We start from the raw sequence: 13,080 nt of genomic DNA on the forward strand, positions 1-13,080 counted from the left end.
GCTTCAGGCAATTGAACTTTTCTTTTCCAGCCCAACCCCCTGGGAAATAAGTAGTGATGATTTATTAAAACTTACATTTTGCAGATAAGAAAACAACAACAAGAAGTTCAAATGCACAGAGGGACAGAGTGTCTTGAGGCTACACTCTACTTGCTGAACCTCATTTCTTCCTTCTAATTATATAACACATATGGAATATGCATGCTTACTTGTGCGTAGCTGACTATAATTTAGCTTATAGTATGGTTGTAAGGTTTGCTGTGGACCTGGCCTTTCTTGGGCCCCCCATTCTGTTCTGTCATGCTCCTTTGCCAGGGTCATGGTTTCTTGCCACCTCTTTCAGAGAATTCCATGTTTGGAGAGGTCTAAAAAAGTTTTTGAATGGCAAGTTGTTTTCCCCTACACCAACAAGCAATCTTTTAACTTCACTTGTCACTTAAAGCAATGTGGCAATAATGTCTTCCAGACTACCTACACCGTTTCTAATATACAACCAATTTGTTTCTATGGTCTTGGTTCCTCCCTTTATCTGTTGGATAGCATGACTCTCAGAGGCAGTGACATTAAATCCATAGTTATTTACCCAGATTTCTTTTAAAAAAAAATCTATTTATTTATTTATTTGAGAGAGAGAGACTTCCAAGTGAGGGGAGGGGCAGAGGGAGAAGAGGCTCTCCGCTGAGCAGGGAGCCCGATGCAGGGCTCAATCCTGGGACTCCAGGATCATGATGTGGGCTGAAGGCAGATGCTTAACCTACTGAGCCATCCAGGTCCCCCTAGCTGGATTTCTTTTAACAGGAGGTGGTAAGTGGGGATATGGAGGCAATAATCATAATATATATAGGACTAGGAGAACACAGCAAATAAAAATTAAAGAGCCATTCTTCCTTCTAAAATAAATTTTTAATGCATGATTCTGAAGGAAGAAAGCTTTATTTTCATGAAAGACATCAAATGGTCTGGGTACAGACAGCAGAAATGAAAAAGAAGCAGGCAGCAGTGCCCCCTGGGTTGCCTGTCAAGAAATTTGCCCTGTACAGTTTCTGGAGAAATTAAGAAATGCAAATAACCTGGGCAGATTAACGGCACCCGAAGATAACTAGCAGGATACAAAGAAACAGCACCTTTCACTGTGAGGAGGCGGTGTATTCCTCAGCCAAACAAAGAAACAGGACAGAGTCAACATCTGTTTCATATAACAGCTTGGCTGCTGAAAGAAGCAACCTTTAAAAAAAATGGCTTAGCTGACAATCCTCAAAAATCATTCAATCACTATTGCATGGGCTGAAGTAAATGGGCAAATGAACCCAACTTGCACTTTTCTGCACTACCCTCACCACCTTGTGAAGAAGAAAAGTGGTCTCGTCTTTAGAGGAAAAAAATAAAGTCCAAACAAAAATCTTCATGAACTTCCTTTCTGATTGACAACTAGCAGCAAATACTAAAGCATAAAAGACCGCTCACTGCTTTTTAGCTTTTGCCTTTCCTAGTGTCAACTGGGAAGACAGGACTGCCAAAGAGTTTACTGGGTGGGGAAACAACTCAGACACAACTCATTAGAATATCCGAGGGAGAAAACAAGTCATTTGACGAAACTGATTGTGGTTTCAGAATTCAGTTAGGGAAAGAAAAAGGAATATTATAATGTCTGGATCCTTATGCATTCGTGGTAACAAACCAAACGTGCTAAGAAATGAAAATTTCCTCTCTGGGTTCTATCGATTTACACATGAAATTTCAAAATCAAGAGAAAAATATCCCTGAATGCATTCAAATCTGTAGATTTAAGAACCGGAAATTTCTAAAATGAAAAATTACCAAAGCTGTAAAGTCACTAGAGCGGGACTGGTGCTTTCAACTCAGCTAAAGATGCCAGATGCTTCATTCACCTTAGGAATGTGGTTACAATACATAAGCCAAACAGAATGAAAGCAATTAAGAGGCATTGTGATAGAAGAGATTTTCAGGTAGAAACTGAAAACAGAGGGAAAGGTGATAAGGTAGATGGGACAAAAACATTTAGTATTAACATGTGTGTACTACCAAAAACTATGCTAGGCTGCTAACAAAAAGACTCCAAGGAGGTCCCTTCCCTTTGTCTTTTCAGTTTAAACAGGTAAAACAAAATCAAAGGATCATCTTGACCACAAGGAATCAAGGCATGACCGCAAAGAAAAAAAACAATCAATACATGATTTGGGTTATTTCTAGAGACTTTGGTGGTGGGGGCAGGGAGGGGGATGGGGAGGGGCCGAGGTTTTATTGAAAGGTGTTTTTTGGAGGGGTATGGTGGGGGGGCAAAAGCATAATTATAATGTAAATCTTCCAAAAATGTTAGCTGTGGGCCAGACGGATCTCTAAGTACTTGACCTATGTTAATTTAGCCCTCACAATGGTTATATAATGCAGGAACTCTTATTACTACATTTTACAGATAAGGAAGCAGAGATACAGGAAAATGGACTTGCCTAGAATCATACAGAGTAGCTGGGCTTCCTCTACTAGGAAGAAAGAAAATTCGTTGAAAGATTTATCTTTCTGTCTGTTCAGGATCCTACTAGGTGTCTTGCACAACATCCAGAATAATAAATAGCAAAAGACAAGCAGAGTACTTAATTAAAAATAAAAAAGGATTTAGATTAGTTTCAACAAAAACCTCCCAAATGAAAGAAAAATCAATTTACTGAACAATACTACAGAATGTCCTTTGTAGAGATCCAAACAGCCATGCTGGATGGTATTAAAAAATCCTTCCCAGTACTGGAGGGATTAATCTAGAAATTCATTCTAGGACTGTAAATAGTAATATCTGGCTTTAATCAAGGAGACAAGTACACGACAAGAGTCTCCCCTTGTGTCCAATAGCTAGTCTATGCATGGACTGGGCTTCTCTTGCCAATATAACTGCTACTTTTTAGAACTCAGCCTGGACATGCAATATGTACATAATAAGTATCTCTTGAATAAATGAATTAAAAAGAATAAAAATATGCAAATGATGCGTTTGTGGAAAACTCAAGATAGACTGGAAAGCTGAGGTTAAGACGGATTCAGAAGCCACTCTTGAAGAGATCAGAAGGGTAGCAGGACTACAACAGTGGAGTCAGAACCATAAGTGAAAAAGAATTGACTTGAGAGTCAGGGATAGAAAAATCAATAATAAAAGCAGCTGCAATAGTTAGAGAGATTAAGTCCCAAAGAAGTTTTTGAGCAAAGAGTAAAGTGTTCGTGTTTTATCAATACAGTGTTAACAAAATAAATACCAACACAAAATAATACCAACATGTAAAGACTTTAAATTGTGCACATAATCATGATAAAAGCAGTAGCAGAAACATGTGGAAGCACTTCTCTTGTGCCAGGCACGAGATAAAATGTTCCACACTGGGTAAGTACTCAAATGGACATCCACCTCCTTCTCCAAATAACTCTGATCAAGTCACTCAATCTCTGTGCCTGGCCATCCTGAGTCTCATTACCCGTGAGACAGTAATAGCACCCGTTAGGCACAAAGCTGCAAAAGTTAAATGAGAACTTAACTGGAGGGAGAAAAATGGGATTAAGAAAAAAAAACAGAAAAAATATTTACAGTTCCAATTTCACATAAATATAGGCATAATCAGTGCAGCTTGGTGGGGATGACAGCTAAGGTAAGGAGAGCAAGTCATTCTCAAAATAGTGAAAACAGAACTTGCCCATAAACCACCAGGCTGGACTGATTATATCTCTATTGGTATCACCTGCTATCTTGAACTTATTCCTCTCCCCCTTAATTTCATTTTCCAAAGTTTCATGAAAACAAATATTTGAAATCAAACAATGTCTCCAGGATAAAAAAATCACAAGTTTCTTGAAGACAGGGGATATACTTTAAATATCTTTTATTCTCAGCAACTAGAATCATGCTTGATATAAATTGTGCTGGGATGATGGCATGAATGGTAAGAAAAGGCCACAAGAAAAAAATGTGCATGAATGAAAATTTTAAGAGTGAGAGATGTAGGAAACACCCTTGCAAAAGAGGAAGTTGATGAGGACACAGATCTATGTATATGTTATAGATACAAGTTATAGATATGCACAGACACAAACAACTATCAGTTGTGTAAGTAAACAAAGTTTCTTATTAAGATCTCCCCAAAGTGATTTTCCTTCAACTCCACTGGTCACTGTTAATTCATTTCACTCTGTTTCTTCTTATTAAATAAGGAACACTAGTTCGTGTCTCTTCCTATTTTGAACAAGTGAGAAATTCAAGTGAAGGTTGAGAAGGGGGATGATGGAGAGCCTTGGAGCCATCTGAACAGGGAGCTCATTGTGGCAGGGAGGATCACGGGGGATGCTCATCTCTTGAATTAACCCTCCAGTAAGCAGAACTATCCGAGCATCCCACCATGCTGGCCACATTGTGGTACTCAGTACTGCTATTTCTACCATCTATCTTCTTGAATTTCTCCCCTGATTTCAAGATTTTTCCCTGGATGAATGCAACGTGATTGGACTTCTGAGAAATCCTCTATTGGTATAAGAAGGCTTTGCATCTTCACACATCATTCCTAAAACATGCCACTCTTTCCTCCTGAAATTTTCAATCAAGCTACCTCCTTCTCAAGCACCTTGATTTCACTCGGTTACAAATCTCCCTAAACGCTACATAGGTACCTTACATTTAGATGCACTTCCTACCACCTAAGAGATACCCTGAATCCTGGAAAGCTACACTCTGTTGTGTGTTTTAGCCTACTTTTCCTGCCTTCTTAGATGAGACACAGTCTAGTGTCCAGTCCTCTTCCAGACAGAGGAGGCCCTCGAAAGATATTTGTTAAATAAAGGACTTCGTGAATGCACAACAAAGGAATAAACTCCCTCCACAGCTTGTCTCTGAGCATTCAACCCAGGATGCACAATCAGATTCTACTCAGAAAAATCACTTTCTCCTTGAAATGGTCTCTCGACTGAGAACAGAACTACTAAAATTGAGGGGAGTAGAATAGTGCATGACAAACACATTATCATTAGCCTGGAACTCACATACCTGTCCCAATCCTGACAGTTTTATCTCTTACCTGTATCTCAAACCATTACAGAATAGCCATCATATGAACTATAATGTTACCATTGAACTCTATGGTACCCTCTTCCCTGCAATGTCCATTCTTGCAATTGTCAGGGCAGAGGGTTTTCAGCAAAATGAAACCTTGCTTGGGAACAGACAGATTCCCATCTTATACCTCCTGTCCCCTAATTTTTCTTTTATTGTATTGAATTTCAGTGTTACAGTGGCACAGAGGCAAGGCTACAAAAATTCCCTGAAGGGTTCACTTCAGTTATCCAGGCACATTCACTATTTGTATCATCTAACTAACATCTCTAATAAACACCTTATCAATTAATCAATAGTTTCTTACACCTGGAGGGGGTTCAATAAAAGTTTTGGGTCTAGCCTAGTAATAAAATCCTTATGAAGTATCAACCACACTTAAAACCAATAAAATTCTCAAGCCATACGTTTTGATTCCATGGACTTTTACAATATGTTCCTGACTATAATTACATGGTCACTGAGAAGCAGAAGCACTAGAAACCACACAGATTATTAAAATATTCAACCTAAAAGAGCAGTCTTTTAAAAATTTTATGTAGAAAAATTATTCCATGACAAAACACTCACACTTTAGAATTTTTGTACCCAAATAACTAACTCAAACGCCTTAAAGGGAAATCAAAATTTATCAACCATGGCTGATTTAGATATTAATGCTGTGAAAGTCAAAAATAGCTATAAAAAAGACTGGCAGAAGTAAACTCATCCTAGATACAACTCTTTATAACACCTGAGAAGATGAACTAATACACTAAGGAGATAAAAATAAGGTGGCATTAAGCACTATTAAAATGGCATAAAGTTTGTGTTTCAATTGCATCAAGTTAAAAATAGGTCAGTTAGAATGAACTTAGAAAAAAGTGAGGGAGGAGGGGGAAGGTCAATATTACAAAGTGATTAAAGAGATGGAAGAGAACTTTCTTCTAAGTCATTAAACTCACCAATATGATCCTGAACTTCAGAGCACTTAACCATTTTCCTGTGCCATTAGAGAATTTAGTAGGTTCACTGAATTGACGGATTTCTTTGTTAACCTATTTACATGGGTTAAGACCCTGACTGACATAAAACACAACCAAAAAAATCCCAGACACAGAGTGTAATGAAAGACGGAGTGATGTATAGTTTGGGGTACAGCCTATCCAATAAATGTGCTTGACCAGCAAAGAATCCATTGGCAAAGATTTATTATCGGAACAAATACATTCTAAAAAGATCTAATACAATAAAACCTGCAGGATGAATACAAACTACTCTAAAATACAGTTCTTTGCCCTGCATAATATATGACTTATCTTTCTGTTATATTAAAATTCCCTTCATACCTTTTGATCGGGAAGACATTTTCTGAACAAGTAAAACCAAAGAATGTGTAGCATATGAAACAGAACCAACAGCATGGTTCTCTAATTAAAAAAAAAAACAAAACAAAAACACAAGCTTATTACTTAGAACGCTGACAACCTTTAAAACATATATAAAACGAAAGAAATATCTCTGTCACCAAGGGAAAAAAGTTAAAATGAATCCTCTGCTAGAATAATAATTTTTAAATTATATGTAACATTAATACCAAATTAGTACAAGCTTAAACCAGACACAGAAAGGATTTAAAATGTTATACCTCCAAGTTCCTTTACATTCAAGATGGCATTCTGGAATGGCACTGCTTTTATACTAAAACCTAAAATTAAAAAACAAAGACATAAAAAAGGAATTAGCAACTTAACTTTTAAAAATGCATAAAATGCTCACAGCCTTTTTTAGGCAGATTAAAAGCTATTTTTCATAGCTCATATTTATGCTGGAAACACAATTCAAGATACATTGATAACACATTATCCTCTTCAAATTTGCAAAACATAGCTGTGTATTATGGCAAAATATCTCTTCTTCAGAATAATACCCTATTCTTTAATATTTTTTGTCACTTGTAAATTTTATTAGTTGTAAGACAGACATTTTTAAGTACAGAGAAACTTCAAAGAAAATATTAGATTTACTAGGACCTTTGCACCTTATTCCTAAAGTTAATTGTCTCTCACATATAATTTAGCAACTCTAGAGATTAAGGTACCTAAATTATAACTACCTTATATTAAAATTATATAGGATTTATGTCAGAGTTTTAAGAATATGGTTAATACTATACATTTTTCTTAAAAGTGCGATAACTGTCTACGCACAATTTTATAATATATGCAGTAAATGATTTCTAATAAAAATATATTCAGAGTATAGTTTTTTAAATTATGTATTTAAGACTTAACTATTATCATTCAAGTCATGATTGACTTCAACATATCTGGTTCACAGGTTTTTGTATAAAAGCTTAACAATTGCAACATACATGCATATATTCCTACACACATACACACATGCCAACAAACATATGAATTATTTCTGAAAGGATCCACAAGAAACAGACTAGTGAGGGTTCTTGGGACCATTGGGGATGTGAAGGTCTTAAAGAGAAGATTCTTTTTATTTCAATGTTTTGCTATATACAAGTACTTTTTCATTTAAAAGCCCTACTAATTTTTAAAAGTTAAATTTATTCAGTAATTTCTACCACCCAATTAATCTAAAGTTTTACACGTTAGTATGTGCAATTTTAAGATCATTTCTTGAAAAGGGGATAATGACTTAAGAGTGTAAGATCTAGAAATACTTTCTGTTTGAAGCCAGTTATGAAGTTATGATAGGTGTCTGGAAAGGTGAAAAGACACACCAGATGCTGTGGATAAGAACAATTCTTTTACATGGTCTTGCTTCACTGTATAAAAATAGAAGTTAATATGTATTTTTAAATATCTTACCCTATTATTACTTTTTTGCTCTATGTTGTGCTAGCACTTTATTACTTTTTATTTTTTATTTTTTTAAGATTTATTTATTTATTTATTCATGATAGACACACAGAGAGAGAGAGAGGTGCAGAGACACACAGGCAGAGGGAGAAGCAGGCTCCACGCCAGGAGCCTGACACGGGACTTGATCCCGGGACTCCAGAATCACACCCTGGGCCAAAGGCAGGTGCCAAACCACTGAGCCACCCAGGGATCCCCTGTGCTAGCACTTTAAAGTTCCATGGGGTCTTCCACCTAAGGCAGTAAATATCACCTAATGGTTAAAAAGTGACTTTGGAGTCAGACAGAACTAGGTTTAAATCAGTTCTGTGACTGTGGGCAACCTACTAGCCTTGGCTTTTGCCATCTGTAAAATGGGAATGATAGACTCTCCTTCATATAGTTATTATAAAAATGATACAACTTATGTATTATGTTTATCACGGTGCCCAATACAAATAAGCACACAATATATGATTGTTAGCATTCTATATGAATCAGCTCTGTATTGATTTCATCATTAGCTATGGCTATCTCTTGCCTGCCTGAACGCATTATAGACTCTTAAGAGAAATCCTGGGGATGTATTTATCAATATAAATACATGGTTGGAGCCACAGATATTACCACTGAATGAAAAGGACCCTTATTAGAGTGACAGAAGTGTGAACAGTTGAAATTTGTTGTATAAAAGTTCATCAGGCTCTCTAGAATTTTCCAAAACATAGCCCTCCTGGGTAGGTTTGATGCAGATTGACACAGTGGCCACAGCATTATGGTTAATGGTTCATGCAGTCACTGAATCTTAGTGAAAAAGCAGAAGGAACAAGGAGGCAGCCCCATGTGGCTGAAGCATTGGCATGTACTTGGGGCTGCAGAAAAGCCTCTCCAGGTGTCTAGCCTCTGGGAAATTAAGGAAAGTCAGTGCCAATCACAATACTCCTGCTGGCACCAAAATTTGCCTGCAGGAGACTTGGATGTTTGAATGTGTCTACCCACCTCACAGGGGTGTCGTATGGATTAAAAGGCAATGATTGTGAAATCCTGAAAACGAAAAGCTATGCAAATGCTCAGGAGTCTATTAGTGGTTATGTTCGGGACAACTTAAGTATGGATTTTCCAGAGAAATAAGATAGGCCCCGACTTTGAAAAAGACAGAGTTATAGAGCACACCAACAATGTCTAATTTGCTTTGATTCTTAAAAGCTGACAATATGCAGGTGCCTAAGGAAAGGAATATTCTTCCAGAAATTGCTGCACCCATATGCAAAATACGGCTTTTGAAATTTATAATCCAACGGGCAGATTCTATCATTGTTACCCTCTTTAATCCTCACAGATATAATAAACTGACTGCAAAAATGTCCTCGGATGTTCACACAAGCCAAGTAACCTAGCAATGTTATTTATAGGCATATAAATGTTTCTGCAGAATACGCATGTTTTCTCTCCAAATCGAACATGTGTGGCTAGATTTATACTGCAAAGGTATATACAGTCTTCCATTTTGCTGTCTTCATATTTTTACAGTATAGCTGTGGTAATGAATGTTCAGAGGACAAAGCCTACGTAATCAGTCTAGAAAATAAGAAAAATGTACTACACATGGCAAAGAAACAATTTGTTAAAAATTTTTAGTCATTCCAAATGTTTGTGAGGATTAAAAAGAATTAAAATTTAAAGCCACACTTTCAGTTCACCAGAAGGGCAAACAAGAAGGGTAACTATCAGATCAACTTTACTTTCTTCCTTTCTATTGGGTTGGATGAGGTCAAGGGGTGGGGGGAATATTAATATTTAGAAGGGAGATAAAGGTCAAATCACCAAAACACCTTTCCCGAAAGTTGCTCTGAGGAATAAAAACCACCAGGATAATATGGGCTCCAAAGAAAAAAACGTATGGGTTCCAATTCTGGCTCTGCCATTATCAACTGAACAAGTTACTTAACCCACCCCGTGCCTCAGTTTCCTCATCTGTAAATGAGAACAAATGGCACCCAGGGCTATAAAATGTGTAGTAAATAAAACCAAAATTTCTGAATACTAATGGTTACCAACCGTTAGAGGCTTTAAATTTCTTCCAGTCAAAATCACATGTGATCTCAAGGGCTGATCTATCACGAAAGCAGTGATAAAAGTTAAACCTATAGAATCGAAAACATTTGAGGACTTCTATAAACCAAATATATGGAGTCTTCTATAGCACTTCCTTTCCCTCTTTCCTAATTCTAGTCAACAAAGTCTGTAAATTCCATCTATGAAATAGTTCTCAGTTATGTCCACTTCTTTCCATAATTCAGGTCAAGCCACCACCACCACCTGGACAACTTCCAGAGCCTCTTAAACTCAACCCTTCGCATCTAGTATTGGCCTGCTCAGTCTCCTCCACACATTAGCAGCAGTTAGAATCATCTTGAAATTCATGTCTGTTTACATCACTCCCCTGGTTAAAAATCTTCAGATAGCTTCTCACTACTCGGGATATAGTTCAAGACACCTAATGAGGCTCGATCTTGTCTGGTGGTCCTTTCCTTTTCCAGTTTTCTTTTGTATCATTTCCCACTTATTTTCCTCGAGTTCCTAACACAAGCTATGTCCCTTCCATCTCAGGGCCTCTGCACATTCTGCTCCATTTGCACCCTCTGCCCCTCTGGCAAACTCTTCATCCTTCAGGTATGGTTTTAACTCCATTTTGTCAGGCAAGTTTTCCATGACATTCTTGAAATAGGTTGATTTGGGGACACCAGGTGGCTCAGTGGTTGAGTATCTTCTGCCTTTGGCTCAGGGTATGATCCCAGGGTCCTGGAATTGAGTCCTGCATTGGGCTTCCTACAGGGAGCCTGCTTCTTCTTCTGCCTATGCATCTGCCTCTCTCCGTGTGTCTCTTATGAATAAATAAAATCTTAAAAAGAAAAAGAAATACGTTGATTTTGGAGATCTATGTTCTTCCAGTACTCAGTACTTCTATGAAATTTTCAGTTATAGTTTCATACCGCTTCTTTGTTTTATATCTGTTCCCCAGTTAGACTGCAAGAATCCCACCTGGAGAAAGAGTGCAGTATATCCTTTAGGTCAGTGATAGGCATATAATATGATCTCAGTATTTCTTTAAAGATCTATGCTAAGGGTTTATATTTATTTCCTAATTTAACTGTCACAACAATCCTAACATCAGTACTACTGTCCCAGGAGGAAAGTGAGCAAGAAAGGGCTAGGTGCCCTACGTAGAGTACTAAGCGCTATCTTCAAAACTCTTCTGCCTCTCTATAAATAATGCAATACAAAGAACCAAAGTAGGTGTTCTCATGCTCACATGATATTGCCATATTAATGGAATGAAAATAGCATGAGTTCAGAAAGTACTTTTTTATTGGTGTTATTAACAAAACCAGGACTTTAGCAGGAGAGAGAAAATGCTCAACTGACTCAGCCATGACACTAGGCTTGATCGCTATTCCTTGTCCACAAAATAGGCATCCTCTGATGTCTCCACAGGTAGTCAGTGTGCTGATGTGATGAGAGGACTGTCCCACATATCCTAGCCACAGCTCTTAGACTCACCAGCCATATTTTTTCTTGACCTTGAATCCCTCATCTGCAAAATGGGTGGATTACATAAGCTCCTTAAGGTGTCTTCTATAATGGGATTCCATTATTTAAACAAAAAAGAGGAAATGACAGTAACAACTGAGTCAATCATCAGTGGCCTCCAGTATCTGGCTTAAGACCTCATGGGCAGGACTCCCCAGATCCCACTCAAACAAGCTGATGGCTGCAGTCTAAGTGACACAGTCATTTTTTCCTGGCCTCTCAAAGCTACAATGGTAAGACTGAAACCTCCCTGAAGATTTAACCCCACAAATTTTAATAAATATATGACTTAATAACTCTTTGGGGAAATAATTGTTTGCATAGACTTTCAGTTTTTGACTTTTAGTACTAAAATTCAGCAAAACCTGTGATACAAGGGAGATGGATGTGAAATTTTTTTATGCAGGGAGAGCATTCCTGGAATTGTGACAAAATTAGTCTGGGGAGTGAGACTAGTCTATTTTTACTCATTGGGTGGAACACATGAGTATCTAACTTGGATCTACAGACCAACTCCTCCCCCCCCCCTTACCCTCCTAATACTCAAGTCTGCACACTTGCACATGGATACTTTGTGTGTACTTCTGAAATCCCTGGATCATTTTAACAACTGCTGAAGGGCAAGGCATTCCACAGAGCTGGTGGCCTTGACTTTAACCCAGGGCATGATTTACGCCATGGTAATTTTGTGACATTGGGACAATTCCTCCAGTCTAATGAGATTCTTCTAAGTATGATTTCAATACCCTAAAAGCAAATCTAATCCATAGGCATTTATAAAACAGTCCTTTAGCAGATAACAAAATTGGATTTTTTAACTTCTCTTGCTGACTTAACACATACACAGCTAATACTTAAGTTTCTAAAATACTCTAATTTTTCATGAACGTTTTGTACATTTCTTTCAAATTATCATGATCTTTTTCTATTTTAACGGAATGGCATCCCACTCGACTGTTTTCCAGGTGTAATAAGAAATATCCTTAGAAGAGATGTTCAATGTTTTTCAATTCCCAGGTGCTCTGCTTTCTCCAGGTTATGTCAATATATTATCCTAAGCCTTTAGACTCCATTCCTCTAGTTTAGAGTCTTTGTGTAATCTATAGGTTAACAACCCTTTTTAATCAACAAATTCCTCGTGCATCTCCAGTCAAGGAATTCACTAGGGACAGAGATCACTTTTGTTTCTCAACCAAGGTGCAAGCTTTCCAATCACTCTCTGGAGGGTTTCTTGGCCCTTTAAGTTTTGACAATTTAAGTATCTTCTAAAAATTATGTCAAAGGTAAAAGATTGCTGAGGTTAGCAATCCAATAAAGTTTGGATTCCTTTTGCTTCTGAAGAAAAGGCAGACATTCTTGTCTTGCTAAAATTGGATGGACATATCTTTCTTGTGATGCTTTTAAGAAACAAATTCTCAAAGGCAGATTCTCTTTTCAGTTGTTCCCAACTCTTCCAACAAATATTTTACTTTTAATTGGCTTGCTATCAAGTCATTATAAAGAAATAATTTAAAAGAACAAAATTTCACATATAAT

General features: G+C 37.3%; 1 protein-coding gene across 1 annotated transcript in view; it reads right to left on the bottom strand.

Annotated features, from left to right (window-relative positions):
• The window catches only part of ARL15 (ADP ribosylation factor like GTPase 15), a 397,041-nt gene that overhangs the window by 235,592 nt on the left and 148,369 nt on the right, over positions 1-13,080 (bottom strand). Inside the window, exon 3 of the mRNA XM_041748766.1 lies at positions 6,729-6,788. Within this exon, the coding sequence (XP_041604700.1) occupies positions 6,729-6,788 (60 nt within the window). The remainder of the gene's footprint in view (positions 1-6,728; positions 6,789-13,080) is intronic.

The sequence above is a fragment of the Vulpes lagopus genome, chromosome 3 (genome assembly GCF_018345385.1).
Source record: "Vulpes lagopus strain Blue_001 chromosome 3, ASM1834538v1, whole genome shotgun sequence".
NCBI lineage: Eukaryota > Metazoa > Chordata > Mammalia > Carnivora > Canidae > Vulpes > Vulpes lagopus.